Below are 20,956 nucleotides of genomic sequence, written 5' to 3'. Positions count from 1 at the left end.
TCTGGTTCTACCCCCCCCCCCTTTTAACATCTTTTTACGTAGACCTCTCCACTCTTGGTAGCTTTTCATTCTCACTCTCACAAACGGGTATTTCTCCTGCTTTATGGAGGGGAATCAGAGCAAAGGAGTGAGACAGGTTTGCCCCTTGCAGGGGGACGGCGGGGAGGCGGGCTGACTCCACCCCGCCCGGGCTTGGCCCTGTTAGATTACGGCGTCTTCAGAAGCCCCCCAAATGTGCTCTGTCTTCAGAAAATCCTGCAGGATTTATTGAGTAAAATGTGCTGCTTTCTGCTCACGGAGGGAGGCAAGATAACCAGGTGAACAAATGCTTTTTGTTTGGGGAAGAGGAAGGTGATTTCTCACTGTGTTTTCAGGTACGCGACGCTCCCGTGGATGTACCTGATCTCCAGAATCTTCTCCAGTTCCGACGTTGCTTTCATCTGCTATGTGTCCCTGAACTTCGTCTTTGGCCTCTGCACCTTGCTGATGACCGTCATGCCCCGGCTGCTGGCCATCACCTCCAAAGCCCAGGTCAGTGAGTTTCAGCACTGCCGCCTCCCTCAGGGCGCGGGGGCGGGGGAGCGGGGAGAGCGCCGACCCACGCCCAGTCTGTACTTTCCAGCCGGGGTTAAATGGAACGTGCTGGTATCCACCGCCTTCAACCTCCAGAAAGAGAAATTGGCTCCAGGTAGCAGAAGCGTCTGTGTCGCTGTCAGGGCCTCCCCCAGGCTGGTGACCTCGGGCGGAGCACGAGCAGGTGATGCTGCTCCCTCCGTGAGTGAGGCCAGACCCAGGGGCGTGCTCGCGGCTGCGTCCGTGGCTGCGTCCCCGCTGTGCGTGGGTCCCTGATTGACGGTTGGAGGGCGGATGTGGGTGAGAAGTGTGTCCCGGTGGGGTGTCCCGGGAGAGGGGGCAGACCGTCCTCTCCCTGGATGCCCCAGGGTCACAGGTCCTTGGGATCAGGTGCTTCAGGGTGGGACTGGCCACTTTTGGGTGACTCTGCCCTTTCCCCCCTGACCCCTGGGACATATTTGGATTTGCTGCTTTCAAAATGTTGGAGCAAAGGGCTGCCCTGAGAATTGTCTCCTGGTGAAGGTGCGTGTCTCCTGGTGAGCTGGACGCCCTCCTCGGAGAACCCTCTCTCCAGCAGGCCACGGGCATCCCAGGCCAGTCTCGGGGTCATCCCAGCGGAATCCACTTCTGCTGACGCGTCCTTCTTATCTCCCCCAGGCTCCTGCCGCCCGTCTCCCCCGGGAGGCCTGCCGGGGTCGTGTCTGCTTCAGCTCACCTTCTGTCTTCCGTCTTCCGCAGCCTCCCCAGTGCTGCCTGCGGGGTGGACTCAGAGTGCGCCCTCTCCTCTGCCCGTATGTCGGTTCCTCTCCTACTTTCTGCTCTTGGCTCCGACCACACGGTCCTCTCCTGACTCCCTGCTGCCCGGACCCCTCTTCCTCACGTTACTGAACCAAACTCGGGTCCGCTGGCCGGTGAGCAGTGAGGCCAGTCTGCTGACCCCTGGTGGTGAGGGAGGGGAGTGCAGCGTGTGCTGCAGGTGCCCAGCAAGGAGTCCAGGCAGCCAGGGCTCAAAAGACCTGAACTGCCCGGAGGCTTTCGGGGAACTTGTCTTTTCAAGACAGGTCGAGGGAGGGAGCCGTGGGGGGCGTGATCAGCTCATGGACAGTCTTCTGACTGGCGGGTGATGAGGTCATCGGGAGTCACCGCCATCAACCTTCTGGCTCCGGCTGGTCTGGGGTCCGCGTGCTTGTGGGCAGCGTTCAGTTGACTTCTGCCACCTGGTGGGGGTTCAGTGTCTGCAAAACAGCTCAAAGGACATGACTCGGAATATTATCTACAGCCCTGGAGGAGAAGCTGAAAGGTCCTGGGCTTTGGTTAGTGGCTGAACTATTATTATTTTGTCTTGCTTGACTGTTTCCCTCCCATTCTGCACTTTCTCACTTCTCTGGTTAAATGTGGAACTCGGGGGAGGCCTAGGAGGCTGATGCTTTTCCGCAGACAAGAGGCAGGTGGGGGACGTGGAGGGGGGTCTGTTCCAGGAAGGCACCGTGGGGTCCTCTGTGGTCCTGGTGGGTGATTGACTCACAGGCTGAGAAAATAGCGTGGGGAACGCCCAGCCCTCCCAGTTCTGGAGGATGTGCTGCTGGTCGTGTCTCAGAGGGGTCCGGGGCTGAGGCCTGCATAAGTAGGGTGGGCTCGCTTCCTGATGCCCGGACTTGCCAAGACTTGGTAGGCTGTCCGCTGATGGCACCTGTTAATTTTTGTGGTTATGCCTCATGTTTGCACAGAAGCAGTGAGTTATGTAAATGTGTGCTATGCATTCCGTAAAAGAAACAATTTATTTTGGGGATTTTTATAGGTCTGCCACTGACACTAATCTAGTAATGTGTCTAGACTTTAAATAGAAAACCAGCAGAACCATCAGTTGGTTTTAGCATGAGGAGAATGTTGAAGGAAGTTAGCAGAGACAGAACACAATTTTCCTCATCCCCAGCAGGTCCCTAATGTCACGGATTGGGCAGAGCTGAAGCAGCTGGCCTCACCATTGATGGTGACATGAGTGAGAAATCAGTGCTTGGTGTAGTAACGAGCACTGAGATTTGGGGGATGTTTGTTACGTGGCAAAGCTAACTCATACATCATTAAACTGAAACCAGCTGCTGTCTTAACAACAAAAAATTCATGGATGTCAGTCATGAACTAAGATGGGGAGGAAGCCAGACTCAAGGTAGATGAAACCTGTGGTGAGAAACTTGCAGCAGGATCTGCTCCAGGGGTCAGGATCCCAGACGGAAAAGGAGAGGTGAGACCTTCCAGACCCAAAGAGGATCTAGCCAGGAATCTTTGCGTGGTGAGATTTTAACGCTTAGGTCGGTGGGAGGTGGTGTTCCCTTCCGTTGTAAACAGAGTTGCTCACTTGGAGGGAAAATCAGCGGGTTAATAGGGTGTTTGCAAAAAAAACCAAAAGGGTCAAACTCGATTGTTAACAGATAATAAAAGGCATCTGATTGCTGTTCCTCAGGCCTTTCTTTTCCTTTGCTTTTTATTTTGGTGGTGTTTGCTTTAAAAACTCAACGTTACAAATGGGTGACTTCAAATATTCATTTGCAAGTTAATGGAGCAATTGATATATTTTAATGGCATCCATAGGAGAAACCAAGAAAGGTGACTGGCGTCTCAGAGCAGTGCCCAAAGCCAGTGCAACTGGTGTTGACCACTGTGTACACAAACTAGCATGTTAATCAGAGCATTTTAGTTTTTCCCAAGTCACAATTCGTAAGCCGATGTTCATAGGAAATGCATTTTGGGGTCTGACTCAAGGGCTGGGGTTTCTGTCTCTCCCACTGGTGAGGCTTCCCTTTAAGAGGAGAGCGAAGCTCTCAGTTTCAGTGATTTACTCCTCTGGATATTGGAAGTCAGACACCTGTGAACTGCTGTGTGATGAATTAGTGTAGCTGCCCCCCTCCACGTGTGGGTTGCCTGTCAACTCAGTGTCCCTGCATCGTGGACAGCTTTGTTCATGGTGGGGTCGCTACCCCTGCGGGATCGTCGCGTTCAGATCCGAAGTCCTCATGGTTAAGTCCTCATGGTTACGCTTCCTGAGTTAGGAGCTGCAAAAGGCTGCTGTTTCCATCTTACCACTTAAGACAAAATCCTTTCATGTGGGACATTATTTGATCCAGGGACTTAGCTTTATGAAAAGTTGGATGAATAAACCCCTTCAAGGGCTGGTTGACATCTGTAAATAGTGTCAATCACGACAAGAATTGAGGGAAAAGAAAATAAACCTCTCATGTTTTTCCCTCGTCTCTATGCAGGAGGCGATCAACCATCATATAACTATATCTGCCCCTAAAAGCCTTTGTTGAATGTTCTGTTGTCCCCAAGTCACATCAGCTGAGACGACTAATTGTGAACAACTCTGAGTGTGCATTGCAAGGGAAAACTGGACCTTTTTGGGTGTGAAATATATAATTGACACCTTTGTGATTTTGTTCTTTAATTTGCACGGAGCATGTACCGTGTTGTGTGTTATTAGGTACACACGGCGATGATTTTACTTCCCTGTAAACTATTGTTGTTCGAACCAATGACTGAGTTTGAACACAGGGAGAGAAGGGCTCTGAAATGTGAGTCTGATTCTCGGTGATATTTGCGTGGCATCGTTTGTAAGTTGTGGTTCCCATGGCTGTGGCTTTCTGGGCTGCACTCTTTAGCTGTAATGTGTCCAAAGGTCGGTTCGACAGACCATGTTTTGGTGAGTTTTCTCCAAACCTTGTGTTCTGTGGTGGAAGGACCTTATTCTTTGGACCCAAAAGGTGGGTGTTGGGTCCTGGCCTTTCCAACTGTGTGGCTTGGACACATTGATCAGCCACGTGGAACGGTGTTGGCTAATTTGTGACTGAATTTACTTCTCAGTACCTTGTACACTTACTGAGAGAATGACATGCGGTGAAATTCAGTGAAGCTGGGCGCCTACAGTCCTTTACAGAAAGCGCCCAGTGCACAGTGATTAACACGGTAATAATTTGAATTTCATTATAAAACACCAGATTCGCAAAACATCAGATGGTAGAGACAATAATGAAATTTATGGCAGATTTGGTTTATATATATTTATATATATATTTATGATATATTTATGATATGTATGATGTATGTGAATATATAAATATATTTATATATTTAATTTAAATTAAATTTAATTTAATTCAATATAAAATATATTTATATATTCGATTTAAAACTACGTTTTTCAAGTATCTCCATACTTTTTGGCTTCTCTGCAAGTACACATTGTTCTCTCTCCATCTCCTTGGCCTTGTAATAGCATTTAATTTTAAAATGTTAATGACAGGAACGTATATTTAATATCCACTCCATGCTAAGTATGAACGCACTGTCTTTCGTGTTCTGCAAATGCTCACATGCTCACAGTCACAGCTGACAACGACAAATTAATCAGCTGAGCTAAGAAAGAAATGGAAAATTTTAATTTCAGCCAAATTTGAGGATTGTAACCCGGGGAGAGCACTTCAGACAGCTCTGAGAACTGCTCCCGTTAGAAATCAAGGCAGCTATACACGTGTTTTGGGACAGAGGCTGGGCATCAAATGACGCACTATTGACAGTTCTCAGAATCCGGATCTAAGCGTCATGCTGCTGGGTCACGTGACCCCTTATAAGGTCAAGAAGGAACGCTAACTTTTAAGGAGCTGTCTTGAAGGCTCTTTGTGGCTGACCAGTGTCCCTGCCAATGGGCGGGTTTGGGGGACGCAGAATGCGGACACACGGTGCACAGTGCGGGGAGGGGAGGGCAGAGGGCAGAGAACTTTTTGTGTTCCAATTTTTGTGGTCTTGCCGTAACATAGGAATTTTATTTCACACACAGTTTTCTTTCTTGTCTTGCCATGAAATACGACTTTTCATATTATCCACTCATCTAGACATTCATGTCCTCCCGTGAGGTTAGCCACCCACGTTCTTAGTCAGTTTGCGCTGCTGTGACAAAACGTGACGGACTGAGAGCCCTCAGCGAGACACATGTGCTTCTCATGGATCTGGAGGCTGGGAGGCACCAGGGCGCTGGCGGGTTCTGTCCGCGTGAGGCCCCTCTTCCCGGCGTGTACCTTCTCGCTGCGTCCTCGCACCGCAGAGAGAGGGGGTGCTCTGTTGTCTCCCAAAGCTCTGCCTCTTAATACATCCCATCCCATTGAGGGTAAGGTCTTCAACACGTGCATTTGGGTCGGGGGCAAACATTCAGCCTATCAGCTTCCCCCCGGCCCCCCCAAATCATGTCCTTCGTGTGTGAGAAATACATTTATCTGTCCCAGGAGCCCCCAAAGTCTTAACCTTAACCCAGGCAAGTCTGAAACCCCGCAGGGCCGGACGGTCTGAGCTCCAGGCTGGAGGATGCGCGTCGTGGCTTTGCTGGCCGCCCGCAGGTGTCCTCGGGCACCTGGGACAAGGAGGAATGGACATCGTGAAGCGTCCTTCATTCGCTTTCTCTTTCTTTCCCTGCGCAGAATTTGCAGAGCATCTACGACGTCCTCAAGTGGGTGTTCACAGTTTTCCCTCAGTTCTGCCTGGGCCAGGGCCTGATAGAACTGTGCTACAATCAGATCAAGTATGACCTGACCCACAGCTTCGGTGTGGACTCCTACGTGAGCCCCTTTGAGATGAACTTCCTGGGCTGGATCTTTGTACAGCTGGCCTCGCAAGGCACGGTTCTGCTCCTCCTGAGGGTTCTGCTGCACGGGGACCTTCTCCAGTGGTCCAGGTACGTCCCCGGGGCACCCACTTCTGGATGGAGAGGGAGGGCAGACTCCATCCTGGAGGCTGCAGGATGAGACGTGCGTCTGATCAGCTTTGCGCGCTGCTCTAACAGCTCAGGTTTTGTGTTTTCTTGGTTTGTTTCGTTGGTTTGGAAGTTCAGTGGTGATAACCTGCTATTAGTAGCAATGCCTCCCCTCCAGAGTGGTGGCCCACGGCCCGCTCCTGGCGTGGGGTCACCGGGGCGCCGCCCTCCCCTCCCCTGCACTTGCTTCCGTCCTGCGGCCCTGCTGGTTGCCGTCTCAGAATCCAGGTCTCCGTCAGAACCTGAGCTCTGGCCACGTACCAGTCAGGCTGGGTGGGTTTGGGGGGCGGGGTGCCCTGTTTATTCCCTGTCTGGTCTGGAGTGGGACTCTGCGCTCTGTACCCCAGATGCCGGCTGGGTCCGGGCAGCCCCACGGCCCAGGGCCGCGTGCTCCTTCTGACCTTAGCTGTACTGCAAGGTTCTGCCACGACTAGTGCCCAACAGGATGCTTCCGTTGTGAAACGGATGGCATTGTCTGTGGTCGCCGTTGGAAGATGGCTGAGGGGCGCATTTCTGAGCCCAGGTGGGTGCACTGCACGTTGGATCATTGCGAGGCCGCGTTGTCCTTCACCCATCGGAGTTACTCAGGATGTAAACAAGCTGTGCAGGCGTGGACCCCTCACCCCGGGACCCTGAGATCAGAAGCTCCCGGGCCGAGACCCGGGGAGGATTTGTGAACTTTCCCAGGAGACTCTGACGAGGAGGCAGTCAGAACTGCCGACGTGGGTGCCTCGGGGTGGATTCGGGAAGCAGGAGGAGTAAGGGAGCATGTTTCCTGGCAGAGTGAGAACAGACCCCTGGAAGGCAGGCCAGGCAGAAGGGCCGAGGGGTGCACGCTCAGCGGGGCAAGGGGAGCTGTCGAGCAGAAAAGATTCAAATTCGATGATTCCCACTGCTTGGACACACCTGAGCTCCCTTCTTCCAGACTGAGGGCTCTCAGCGTCTGGGAAGCCCCCCACGGCCCGCTCCCGCCAGTGACCACCCCGCAGAGGCCTGCCTTTCTTATTTGCACCCCCGTCAGTCCCTGTCTCGTGCTTTTGGTTACTATGTGGATTATATGCTATAACATAGACCCCGGAGTGTCTCCCTGTATTTTCTCATCATCTCTGTTGTGTTAAAAACATTATCTATTTGTCCAATGGTGATTTCAACTACGGGGAAAAAAAAGCCAAGAAAAGATCTGAGAGCACTTGGGTCCAGCAGTGGCTGTTTCATTGTATTTTTAATCCATTTTTTATTTTAAAATAGTTTAAGACTCTCAACAAATAGCAGAACTAGTGCAGAGTTCCTAGGTCCCCTTCACCCAGCTTCTCCCAGAGACATCGTGATCATATAATAATATATTTCATGACAATGTGACACTGAGAAAGCCAGGAAATTGATGTTGGCACAACACTGTCTCCATGATATGATTTTTTTAATTGAGTTGCAGTCAGTTTATTTTTTTTAATTTTTTAATTTTATAATTTTTTTATGGATTTATAATCATTTTACCATGTTGTGTCAAATGCCAGTGCAGAGCACAGTTTTTCAGTTATGCGTGAACATACATACGTTCATCGTCGCATTCTTTTTCGCCGTGAGCCACTGCAGGATCTTGTCTGCACTCTTTTCAGTTATTAAAATACTGACATATGACAGTTTGCAGAAACGGAGATTCACTTGGAAGCTCAAATGCGCCAGAATGCAAAGCGCGAGGAAGAATGGAGAAGCGAGCAGCTCCGATTTAGAGCAAATAAATTAGAGTTGAAAATTAAACTTGCATTCGTCTGACAGACACTGGTTAAGTCTGTTGGGCCAGGCGTTGTGCAAAGGGCTTGCATTTAATTCTTGTACGTAATCCAGCGTATGCCACAGGTGTGTAGCGTTTGGGTCCTTTGGCGTGTCCCCGACTTGATTACATTCCTGTTTGCTAAAAGCACTTAGGTGAGTTGATTTATTTTTATTCTGTGACCCACCATTTGTCCGTCTAGCACAAAATAGTCATGAATAATGACTTCATTGTTCATCAAATGGAAAAGTCGTCCTGGTTCGGTGTCCATCCACATCACTAGCAGGCACACGCGCGTTTCCCTGGCGTGAAGGGGTGAACGGTGAGTCTGTGTGCTGATCAGTCCCCAGGATGGCGGAACTGGGGCGCGTGGACCACGGCTCGTCCTTGAAGCCCGTGTCTTCTGTTCGGGTGACCCGTGAGCCGCCTCTCTGTCTGGATTCTTCCCGTCCCATTAACTCTGACTTTTCTCTCCAGGCGTCCCCCTGCCATGCAGGGCACAGTCACATTTTCTAAGGACATAGACGTTGAAAAGGAGCAAATGAGGGTGTTGAAAGGGAGAACCGAAGGAGACATCCTCGTGTTGTGCAACCTCAGTAAAAGTTACAGAAGCTTTTGCAGGAGAACCACCGCTGTGCAGGACGTGAGCTTGGGCATACGGAGAGGGGAGGTAAAAACGCTTCTCGTTGCTACTTCCCTGCTGCACAACCGCGTTCCTCTCATTGTTGGCCTGCTTCTGTTCGTCTCAGAGTCCTTGAAATCAGAGCTAAAAGCAGCCTTCACGTGTCAGGAATTTCTGCAGAATCCGAGTAGAGAGTCAGTCGGCTCTTTCCTAGTGCAAACTTTGCTGGTTGATGGGGTTTATTCCATTTCAAAATTTTTTTTAAAAATATAAGTGATTGAGGAGTTTTAATGATTGTTTGGGCTAGGGGATGATTTTTCTATTGAGTGCAAATATTTTATAAATCCAACTAATCAGGGCAACCACATCGAACTCTGGCTTGGGTGTCAGTCCCCTGTAAGTGGCCACTTCAGCCCATCTAGTGAAATGCTGTTCTGCAAAGGTAAACACACTCACACCCTGTAATAATAACTCAGAATTTTTTTTCATAAATACGACATTAATTCTAGCAGAAATATGCAATCTGAATGGGACAGGAGTCGTATAAATTGTTCCTGACTTGTGCTTCATGCACGGAAGAAGATCGTTCTGGAAATGATTAACTTGAGTAAACTTTTACAAATAAGAGACAACTTTGCAGCCATGTTGTTCCAAGCTTCTGGGAAATTCAAATTAGGCCATGTGGCCCCTCTGCTGTGAGCGGAGAACCGGCATGTCAGAGCTGAGTATCATTAGGTAAAGAGAAGCTGAGAGATTGCTCTGAGTCCATCCAGGAATCCCCTTGCACCCTGCACAGAGCTGTGTGCTCAGAGAGGACAGGATGCTGAAGTTTTTTTTTTTATAATAGTTTACTACCCAACTTTAAAACCAGCTACGCAAACTTCACCACCCTATTGAGCTATTTTTTTTTTAACCTTTGCTTTAAAAAAATAATCTTTAGTTTTGCCACTGCCTCTCCATGGTAATTCTAAGCTCAAGGGGTAAGAGAAGAACTTGGAAACCTTCGTAAGAGAGGTGCTCTAGGTGTGTGAAATGGCCCAAGATGCCAGTCACATCGGGGTTCCCCTTGCTAGACATTTTCTCAGCATCTCAGTTTAATTGCCAAGATGGGATGAAAGGACCCACAGAAGAGACAGAGATGGCTCAGATGTGCCCCTGTCCCTCCAGGAATGAATATTTGTGTAAGATCTACAACACAGAAATGGACTTGCAGACTTAATAAACAATCTTATGGTTACCGGGGAAAGGGGGTGGGAAGGGACGCATTTGGGATTTTGAGATTTACAAATGTTAGCCACTACATATAAAAAGAGATTAAAATTTTGTTTTCTACTGTGTAGCATAGGGAACTATGTTCAATATCTTGTAATAACCGTTAATGAAAAAAAATATGAGAACAAATATATGTGTGTATCTGCATGGCTGGGACATTGTGCTGAGCACCAGGAACGGACACTGACTACACTTCAATTAAAAAAAAAAATAATTGTGTAAGAAATGGAAGGGCATACACATGTACCCTGTTCCGTAGCAGCATGAGATGGGGCGGGGTGGAAGGACCCCTGAGTGGACCGGCGTGGACGGAGCTGTAAGTCCACACAGGGCGGCCGGGCAGGAGGAGGCAGGGAGGGAGCTTTATTAAAAAGAAAGGTTCAGATTGAAGAATAGAGAGTCTGGCGAGGGAGATGCCATTGGACCTTGGGCAGCCAGCTCAGGTGTGTTTCTCCGCCCCGGGGGTGACCGGGGCAGGGTGGGTCTGGGGCAGAATGGGCCCGTGCATCCGTCAAAGGAGGACGAACGTGGATATGGAAGCAGCTGCGGATTCACGGAAGCGGCTGGCATCCAAGGCACAAAATCGGGTTCCGTGATGCCTAGGTGGGCGTGGCGCCAGGAGGTCCAGGCGCAAACGTGCTTCTAGGACTCAAGGAGCCAGGAAGCCAGCACGTCGGTAGCCGGCGGTGCCCGGGCATCAGGGCAGGTGTCCCGGGAGAATCACCGGACCGTTTCGGCTCTGGCCGCAGGATCTCCAGCTGAGAACGTCCTGGGGCGCAGGAGACAGACGAGGTCTACCGAAGAGAGGCGGATGCTGAGAATATTTTGACGAAGTGCTTTAAACCGTGCAAGGAAGTCAGGGGCATAAAAAGGACTACGATGCTGTGACTTCAAAAAAAAATATTATGTTTATCAAACAGGCTTCGTTAGGAGCTTGCTGGACTGGCTGCAGGTAGGGCAGGACACCTCAGCGTAATTTGCTGTGTTTCGCATTTACGTCGTCCCCTTCTCTTGAATTTTCCAGGCATGAATTTGCTTGTCTGTGAATTAATGCTGAAACTGTTAACACGACTTTAATACCACCCGATTTCAGAAATAATAACAATGCACATTTCTTTAAAAAAATTTTTTTCAAGTTCAAAAGTCCTTTGTGAGCCAGAAAGTCCTTTATTTTTGACTGTAAAAGTCTGCAAATAACCCAGACCCCAAATAGCAACTCAGCATTGGCTGAAAGCAAGTGTGTCTCTGATAGAATTTTTTTTAATCGAAGTACAGTCGGTTACAATGTGTTGATTTCTGGTGCACAGCACAATGTCCCAGTCACGCATAGACATACAAATATTCATTCTCATATTTTTTTCCATTAAAAGTTATTACAAGATATTGAACATAGTTCCCTGTGCTATACAGTAGAAAAATTTTTAAAAATCTATTTTTTAACATTTTTTATTGATTTATAATCATTTACAATGTTGTGTCAAATTCCAGTGTAGAGCACAATTAAAAATATATTTTTATATATAATGGCTAACATTTGTAAATCTCAAACTCCCAAATTTATCCCTTCCCTCCCCCTTTCCCAGGTAACCATCAGTTTGTTTACTATGCCTGTGAGTCTGTTTCTGTTTTGTAGATGAGTTCATAGTGTCCTCTTTTTTTTTTTAGACTCACATATAAGTGATATCATATGGTATTTTTCTTTCTGATTTCCTTCACTTAGAATGATAATTCTCCAGGTCCATCCATGTAGCTGCAAATGGTATTATGTTATTCTTTTTCATGGCAGAGTAGTATTCTACTGTATAAATACACCACAACTTTTTTATCCAGTCATTTGTTGGTGGACATTTAGGTGTTTCCATGTGATGCAATCTTGCTTTTATTGTTTACCTTGTTTTCCCCTTTCAGTGTTTTGGGCTCTTAGGGGCGAACGGAGCTGGGAAGACCACCATGTTCAAAATGCTGAATGGCGACACCCCTCCAACCTCCGGACACGCTGTCATCAGGACACCCATGGGGTAAGGTCCAGATTTAATCGTCTTTGCTGCTTATTGAGATAACCGTCAGCCCAGGGTGCCCCCAGCATCCCCTGAGTCCCATGAACCAGGGTCTGAGGGTCTCATTGTCCTCCAAATGCAACTTCCAATGAGCACTCCTCAAAAGATGATGAAATGTGAATGAAATGAACTTGGTATTTCTGGCTAAACGGTCAAGGAGGTGTTGGCAAGAAGCAGCCAAGGGCTGACCCCTTTCAGGGGCACCGGGTGGGCTTCAGGTGTCCGGCTGCTCCCTGCGCTGCGTAGCTCAGGTGAGCAGGAAGCGGCCAGGGGCTGGTTCTTTCTGCGTTTTGCTGTCGGGTGGAGCGTCCAGTGCCTCACTGACATGGAGGTGCCGGGAGGGGCTGGATGCTCTCATGTGTCTGGCCATCTAGACCTCGTCTTTCGGGTGGTAGAGCAATTCTCCAGCTCCTCCTCCACAAGCCACCTGCGTGCGTCCTAATACTGCACTTGTTCCCATGTTCCATCCTATATCCCACTTTTCTTATTTGCAGTACCCTACGACAAGTTCCCAGCATAGATTTTTTTTTTTTTGCATCCTTTTTTAAATTGAAGTAAAGTCGATTTACAATGTTGTGTCGGTTTCTGGTGCACAGCATCGAGTTTCAGTCACACACCCGGCATTACATCTTTTCTCTTTGTCCTACTGTAGTGAATTCACGGTAACTTGGTAAGGGATTTCAGGACTGTGTTGTTGAACTCAGACAGAGAAAGCTCCATGCCTGCTGTTCGCTCTCTGAAGGTCATTGTAGAAACAGAACTTAGGGGTAAAGAAGCTGCGGTATATTTATATAATGGAATACTACTCAGCCATGAAAAATAATGAAATAATGCCATTTGCAGCAACATGGGTGGACCTGGAGATCATCATGCTAAGTGAAGTAAGCCAGACAGAGAAAGACAAATATCATATGATATCACTCACATGTACACTCTAAAAAAAAAAGGTAAAAAGAGGACACTATGAACTCATCTACAAAACAGAAACAGACTTGCAGACATAGTAAACAATCTTATGGTTACTGGGGGAGAAGGCGGTGGGAAGGGATAGATTGGGAGTTTGAGATTTTCAAACATTAACTACTATATGTAAAAATATAAATAAAAACAAATGTCTTCTGTAGAGCACAAGGAACTATATTCAATACCTTGCAATAACCTTTAATGGAAAAAGAATATGAAAATGAGTATATGTATGTATCTGCATGACTGGGACGGTGTGCTGTGCACCAGAAACCGACACATTGTTAACTGACGGTAATTCAAATAAAAAAAAGTGTTTTTAAAAAGGTCAATATTTGGAACTAATTGTGTTCAAGAACAGAAAGTAGAATTAATCAGTGAAGTGAGTGAGTGAGCTTTGTGGGAATAGAGTTGTATATCCCAGGACATTCTGAAAGGGAGTCACGCTGATGTGACTCTCGAGTGTTGCGTTGTGCATTTTTCTCCATCGTCGGACAAGTAAGAAGGTGTTTTTGCTGAAGTGTGGTGCTTTTATTTCTCTCCTGACTTCTCCACTGACAAATACCTCTGGACAAAAGCATCAGAATTTGAAAAGAAAACAGAAATAGATGGTTTATTCTCTCACCCCTGGAAGGCTTTCTCATTCCATTCCGTCATTTGTAAAATAATTAGAAAATGAAATTCAAATAGCCAGTCTGGAGAGGAAGGATACATTTACATCCTCATCATGGTCTGGAAGACCCTTATTATGCTACACATCCATGTAATTAGTATAATTATAACGAAATCACACTTGCATTAATTATATTTTTAACCTTGATTATTTGTAATGTTAATTGCACATTGGTATTCAGGGGATTAAACGGGTAATTAGGACACAATGGAATTTTTAACGACTTAGCCAGTCGGTATATAGTATATACCTCTCTGCCCCTGGCGCTCCTAATATCCTACCACTTAATTGACACCCGTCAGGTCGGTCACTCATTCTATTAGAGTTTCTCTCGCCTTTCCTTTGAGACTCTGTTATCAGAACAGCTATCTTGTTTACATTGTTCCTTTTGATGAATGTCTGTTCTCAAACGTGAGGCTAAGGTGTGCCGGAAGAGCTTGTTTCCAAACGGATCATTGCCGTTTGTTCTGGCGCTATCTCGAGCTCCCGCTGCAAGGACAGCGGCCATAGGTTGGGAGACTGAAGGCCACAGATCACACGCGCTTGTGTTTGGTGAGCCCAGTGCACCAGCTTTACATTAGGGGCGCGGCTTTCTTGATCTTGTCTCATAATTGTAACAACTTTGGGAAGAGGCTGTGATCTTAATTGAACGGATAAGGAATCTGAGATTTAGGGGGGGACGAAAAAACCACTTTCTAAGATTGAAAAAGATGGTTCTTGAAATTAACAACAAAACATAATTGCTGGATTAAAAATACGTAATTTACAGCTTATGCAAAATACATGAAAGGGAAATGAAGAGCTACGAAGGCTGGGAAGGCAAGCCCAGCACGGGTTTAATTAGATTTGTGAGTGGTGGAACAGGGACAAGGGAATAAAGTGTCCATTTGAAGACGTGATAGCCAAGAATTCTCCAGGATTGCTAAAAAAGATGACTCTTCAGTCTGAAGATGTCCATACCTGGACATTTTATAGTGAAAACTGCAGAATTCCGAACACAAACAAAAGAGGAGGCGAGGAGACACGTCACAGAGGTGTGCAGGTGGGTTTGCAGCGGCTCAGAACAGTCCCTTCTAAGCTCCAGCGGAAATAAACTGAGCGATGCATCTAATTTCTCTGCGGCACCAGCAACGTTTCGGGAGCGTTCCGGCCTCTCCCGTTTCAGGCAGCACGTGCAGAGCAGCCCCCTGACTGCAGGAGTCCCGTCGGCCGGTGCTGATTAAGCCACAGGCCCCCTTCTGAGCAGCAAGGATACGCACAGAAATGATGAAATAAATGCGTGATTGAGAAAGCTGGACTTTTTTCGGACAGGTCAACCACTGTTACATTGCAGTAGGGAATTCAAGATCATTCCTACTGGTTCGTTTTTCCTTCCTGTATTTTTCGACTCTCGTATCACGATAGTGTGTGAAACTGCCAGATAATTAAATAATAAGCAATAGAAAAACTCAAGGATTCCTTTTCACGTTTCAGGCCAACATTTTTGGAGCCCACGTGGTTTGAATGTGTACCGGGGGGGCAGAGTTTTTTCCCCCTTAGCTTCCTCCTGTCTTAAATGATCACCATCACAGGATTCATGTGAGCAGTAACTGTTAAGTGCTGTTCCACCATCAAATTGCTAAGTGCTATGTGCATGGCACTTAGGAATTTATATACAGATTCCTCTGCCTCATTTAAACCGCTGAAATACCAATATAAAAAAAGACATAGAGCCCGTTTATGGCTACTAAAAGCCTTCCGTTCCTTTACACTTACAGGAGTCACAAACAGGAGTAATTTAAATCATAACCTCCCCAACTAGGAATTACTGGAAAATTTATCTCTGTTTTAAATTAAATGGCAATTTAACTGCACTAATATAGTTAGGGGAGCAATGAAGGAAACACCTCTATAATTTTATAGTAAAGTTATTTTGATTCTTGAAGTCCCAGTTTTGGAAAAAAATCTGTGTATCTTTATACATATATACATATGCATATGTACATAAATACACTGTTGTGATAACAGCATTATTTTCATTCATTTCACCTGCTGTTTGATTTACATTGTATCGGATTTTTCAGGACTGCCTCACATCCTATTGGTTTCCACACCAGCATATAATGAGCCATGTCGCTATTGCACAGTTTTTTTCTTTGTTTTTTCATAAACGTATGTATATGATTTCAGATTCTTTTCCATTATAGCTTGTTACAAGGTATTGAATAGAGTTCCCTGTGCTGTACAGTAGGACCTTGTTGTTTATCCACTTTATATACAGTGGTGTGTATCTGCAAACCTCAGACTCCTAATTTATCCCTCCCCCCTTTTCCCTTTGGTAACTATGTTTGTTTTCTGTGTCCAACAGTCTATTTTTGGTTTGTAAATAAAATATTTGTATCTTTTTTTTAGATTCCACATATAAGTGATATCATAATGATACTTGCCTTTCTCTGTCTGACTTATTTCACTTAGCATAATGCCCTTGAGGTCCATCCATGTTGCTGCAAATAGCATTAGTTTATCCTTTTTTATGGCTGAGTAGTATTCCATTGTATAAATATACCACATCTTCTTTATCCAGTCATCTCTGTCGATGGACATTTAGGCTGTTCCCATGTCTTGGCTATTGTAAATAGTGCTGCTGTGAACATTGGGGTGCAGGCGTCTTTTCAACTTAGAGTTTCCTCTGGATATATGCCCAGGAGTGGGATTGCTGGATCATAGGGTAAGTCTGTTTTTGAGGGATCGCCATACTGTTTTGCATAATGGCTACACAAAACTTGAACGAGGGCATTGGAAAAAGTACAGTCAGGTTTGATTCCAAGGCTGAGAACTTTGAGTCAGGATTTTCTGAAGAATGAATTTTTAATCAACCATGAGAGACGTAGAGAAGGAACCACTGGCGGGGCGAAAGATGGGGTCTTTATTTTTCTTCTTCTTTGGGGGAAGCGTTTGTACTCAATCTTACTTTCCCTGAAATACAGACTCTCCTTTCAAAGGGACGAATGCACCATCACTCATGTTCTTTTTCCTTTTTCTTCCTAGACAAAACTGTTGAAGGGAAATGTGCAGCCTGAGACAGACAGGGAGAAAGTTGCGATTTTGATATAATTTGTTCCCTTTGAATATGCAAGGTGATGCCCAAGATCATGCAGCATAAACAGTGCACGTTTGGTATTCACGTCTGTAATGACACTATCACGTTGTGAGTTCCGTGGAGAATGACGCTGCCATTTAGCTTTGAGCTGTTACACAGATTGGGAAGGCGTGTGTTTTAAAGGCTGTGGGCTTTGTGTGGGAACAACTTTGGTCTAAAGTATCAGCTTCCCTCTTGCACCCCTTTATGAGCTAAGTATTTTTTGTGATGTTGCTTTTAGCTTTTGGCATCCTCACTTGAAGTGCTGGAGGGTTCAGCTGCTGGGAACCCAGCCTTTGTGGGGATTCTGGGTGGGCTCAGGGGAGTTTCCTGACACGGGGCTCGTGTCCTGGCACTGAGGAGCCCAGCTCCCTGACGGTGCAGTTACCCAGGGTCAGTCGTGAGAGGGGCCCCCACTCGCCTGACGGCAGGTGCGGGGTGAGTCAGCGGGGAAGCCGAGCAAGGAGACGTGGACGGTGTCAGCAAAACATCAAGCATTTTGAAGGCAACATGCTTAAAATGCTGGCTGGGAAGCAAATCAAACCTGGACCACTGAACAGTCCGTTCTTGGTCCTTTCTGACCTACTTTGGCAGCTTACAAACTGCCTGGCATCCAGAGAAAATTAAACGCCTAAAAGTAAAAAATGCAACTTCCATAAACCCTTTTCAAACATTAAACCATTGGTTTGGCAAAGGCCCCTCGGAAGGCTCCAGACATTTTATTTAATTTCCAGAATTTCTTGATGTGTTATACCGTTAAATACAGGGAAATGTAAGTGAGTCAGCAGGCTTCGTGATGGAAGCCACTTGAAGTTCATTTTTAGGTTTCAACTGAGAACTGCCTGGCCTTTCCGAGCGGTGTTGGAGCATGAAGCATGCAGGGTGTTATGACTTTCTTGATCAGGTTGAGCAGCTCCAAGACAAGTGTGGAAACTGAAAAGTAGATGTGGGCGTTTTCTAGGAACCCATGAGTGTGATCGACAGTGGTTCTGATTTAGAAAATGTTTGGTTAGCGTCGCGCAGAAATGGGCTGGAAGGTGTCTGTGAGGGACTTGTCCTCTCCTAAGTCAGTGACAATGAACTCTGGTTTGGCCATTGAACGCTTGCCTGACTCCAGAGCCTCCTTATGCTCCAACGTCCCTTTTATGCAGATTTGCACGAGGCCACGCCCACTCAGTGTCTCCATCTGGATCATAACATGACACCATTGAAAATGGGTCTCATCCACCTGAACTATGAGGTGCCAGGTTGATCTCTTCTGGACCATTATTTCCCCCAAATTTTAATAAAATCATGCCATTGGCAGCAACACAGATGGACCTGGAGATCGTTGTTCTAGGTGACGTAAGCCAGAAAGAGAACGAAAAACACCATGTGATGTCACTTATATATGGAATCTGAAAAAATAAAAGGACACAAATGAACTTACTGATGAAACAGAAACAGACTCAGACTCACAGACAGAAAAGCTTATGGTTATTGGGGGGAAAAGTGGGTGGGGAGGAATACATTGGGAGTTCGGGATTTGCAGATGCTAACTATTACATATAGAAGAGATAAACGACAAGGTCTTAACTGTATAAAACAGACAACTGTATTCAATACCCTGTAATGGACTATAATGAAAATTAATATAGAAACATATATATATCAGTGTATATAGTTACTATGCTGTATGCCAGGAATTAACACAACATTGTAAATTGACTATACTTTAATTAGAAAATTGTTTAAAAAAAGAATTAACAGCTAGTCACAGAATCAGGTATTTAAGCTAATAAAATAGAGCTGGGAAAACCACGCTATGCTTTGACTTAACACGTCTTTAATGCTCTCTGAGTACCTAGTTCCACGGTGGTTCAGTAGCCCCGGGCTCCTGTCTGCAAACAGTCTACTAAACCACCCACATGGATAGGCGCCAATTCTTAATGAAAACTGTGCAACTGAGAGATGCAAGCTTTGAGCGGGAGGTGCTTCGTACTAACAGTAGCCTCCGTAGCAGTCATGATTCCCCAGCAAGGTCTCTTTACATTATTATCCATCTAGGGAACAGGAATTTTCCTTTCGAAGGGGTTCTCAGGAATCTTTACAGACTTTATGATTCTATCTATGTAAAAACACCCTGAAACACGTCAATGGTTCAAAATAACCGAAATGTTAAACATGATCGCAGCGAAGTAGTTTACAATCTTCCACGGGGAGTATGTCTTAATGTTAAAATTAGAAATAGAACAAGAGTTCTTTTTTCTCTAAGTGCGTACACTTTCCTATAATCCTCACCCTGCACTTGGGTAGCGTAACTTCACTTAAAAGATTAACACTGAAAGATTAGTGGTAGGAATCATCAAATCCTGGGACCAGGAATTTTTCCTTTGGGGCCCCCCATTTTTCCATATGTTCAACGACAGATACACAGTCCTGTTATCACAAAAAAAGTGATTTTTAAAAATCTGATCCTGAATGATGCTTGAGCCGTTGATTTATTAGGTGTTCCTATAAATAGTTACTCATTGATTGGACCCGTTTATGCTAAGTTAACGAACTGCACCGGACAAACTGACTTCTTACGGATGAGCCCGATTTAAGAAACGGGCGACGTGTGTCTGGAAAGTCGAATGTTCTGGACGGTGCTGCGGCTTTTCTTTGCAGAGAGGACGTGCGTCTGTCTTCGGCTGGTGCAGCCGGCGTTCGTATTGGCTACTGTCCGCAGCAGGACGCCCTGGACGACTTCCTGACCGGCTGGGAGCATCTCCACTATTACTGCTGCCTCCGTGGGATTCCAAAGCAGTGCATCCCCGAGGTGAGACCTTCTGAGGTTTTCCAGAAAAGGGGACCCGCTGGGGAGTGCTTGGCCAACACCTCTCTCATCCCATAATAAAAACCCACAGTATCAGATAAATGTCCCTGAAACATTTCCCATGTGATGATGCTGAAGGAAACACCATCAAACGTGTGAATGTTACATATTTAAAATAGATCCCCCTGGGGAGGAAGTCTTGTGGTCAAAGCTCAAGCGAAGCATCATTTGCAATTTTGTTTCCTGCCCAGTTTCCTCTCCCAGCATCCGTTACATTTACTGGGTGGTTAGTCTGTATTCAGGAGCAAATGCTGTAAACACAGTATCCCCAGGACCCGCAGAGAAGTGCGCAGAATTGGATGGGTTGTTGGAAAGGATGGGCTGACCGACAGCTGCCCGGGTGGGCTCAGGAGGAGGGGAGGGGGCTGCGGTCGTCCCCATCCATGTCCGTGATGGGGAGAAGGGTGGGCACCACGGCGAGGACAAGAGGCAGCTGCCACTCTGCCTGGTTCGAGCGGCGGTCAGCAAAGTGGCGCTGACAGCCTTGATTGACAGCTCATCCGAGTGGGAAGCCGCCGGGACGGCAGGAGCTCAGGGCGCCGTCTTACCTTCCCCGCACCTCACCGTGGAGGTAGAGTGCCTCTTGCCTTTCTGGTTTCTCAAGTTGGAGCAGAAGTAAGTGGCAACAGTCATGCATTTTCAATGAGGTTCTGCAGGAGACGAGGCATCGTGGGATGCGCGGGAGACAAAACTAACAGCCGTCTCCTTCACTGGTCCATGAAAATTCATTCTCTGGGCTGCGGCTCATGCCTCAGCCTTCGTTTCTTAGTTACGCTCTGTAGCTTTAAGTCCCACTGGAAGGAAGTCTCTCCACATCCTCGGAGGGGTCCAGGGCCACCTCCCATCTTAATAAAGCGGAGACAAGTGTCCGCCCACAGAAGCAAGTACTGAAACCCAGGGCTAATCTCCGTCTCCATCTTTAATTGGTGTTTATCTCGGTCGGCTCCCCTGGCTGGGCTTTGATTAAAGAGGCCGATGCTTGGTAAACACAGGAAGCTGGCTCCTTCGTTCTCCCCGGGGACGCGTGCCCTTTGGACGCGTTCTTGTTAATCCAGTGAGGCTTGCTGCCTCCTGTCATGCAGGGCAATTGCTCCCGATACTCAGCCGTCTTCCAGGCTTGTTTGCCTGAGCTCCTCTGCAGGGAAAAACAAAAAAAGTGATTTTCATGGTGGCCAATTAGGAGTGGCTTCATTCCTTTTGTGAATCTGCCACTGCTGCCTGCTCGGGGCTTTGGAAGGTGTCAGCACACGGCT

General features: G+C 46.8%; 1 protein-coding gene across 1 annotated transcript in view; it reads left to right on the top strand.

Moving 5' to 3' along the window:
- Positions 1 to 20,956, top strand: part of ABCA13 (ATP binding cassette subfamily A member 13) — a 181,454-nt gene that overhangs the window by 143,191 nt on the left and 17,307 nt on the right. Inside the window, exons 42-46 of the mRNA XM_031444992.2 lie at positions 375 to 531; positions 6,039 to 6,292; positions 8,619 to 8,811; positions 11,944 to 12,053; positions 19,496 to 19,646. Of these exons, the coding sequence (XP_031300852.2) occupies positions 375 to 531; positions 6,039 to 6,292; positions 8,619 to 8,811; positions 11,944 to 12,053; positions 19,496 to 19,646 (865 nt within the window). The remainder of the gene's footprint in view (positions 1 to 374; positions 532 to 6,038; positions 6,293 to 8,618; positions 8,812 to 11,943; positions 12,054 to 19,495; positions 19,647 to 20,956) is intronic.

This window comes from Camelus dromedarius, chromosome 35, assembly GCF_036321535.1.
Source record: "Camelus dromedarius isolate mCamDro1 chromosome 35, mCamDro1.pat, whole genome shotgun sequence".
Lineage (NCBI taxonomy): Eukaryota > Metazoa > Chordata > Mammalia > Artiodactyla > Camelidae > Camelus > Camelus dromedarius.
The sequence above is the reverse complement of the archived record's forward strand: the minus strand, read 5'-3'. Positions and strand labels throughout refer to the sequence as shown.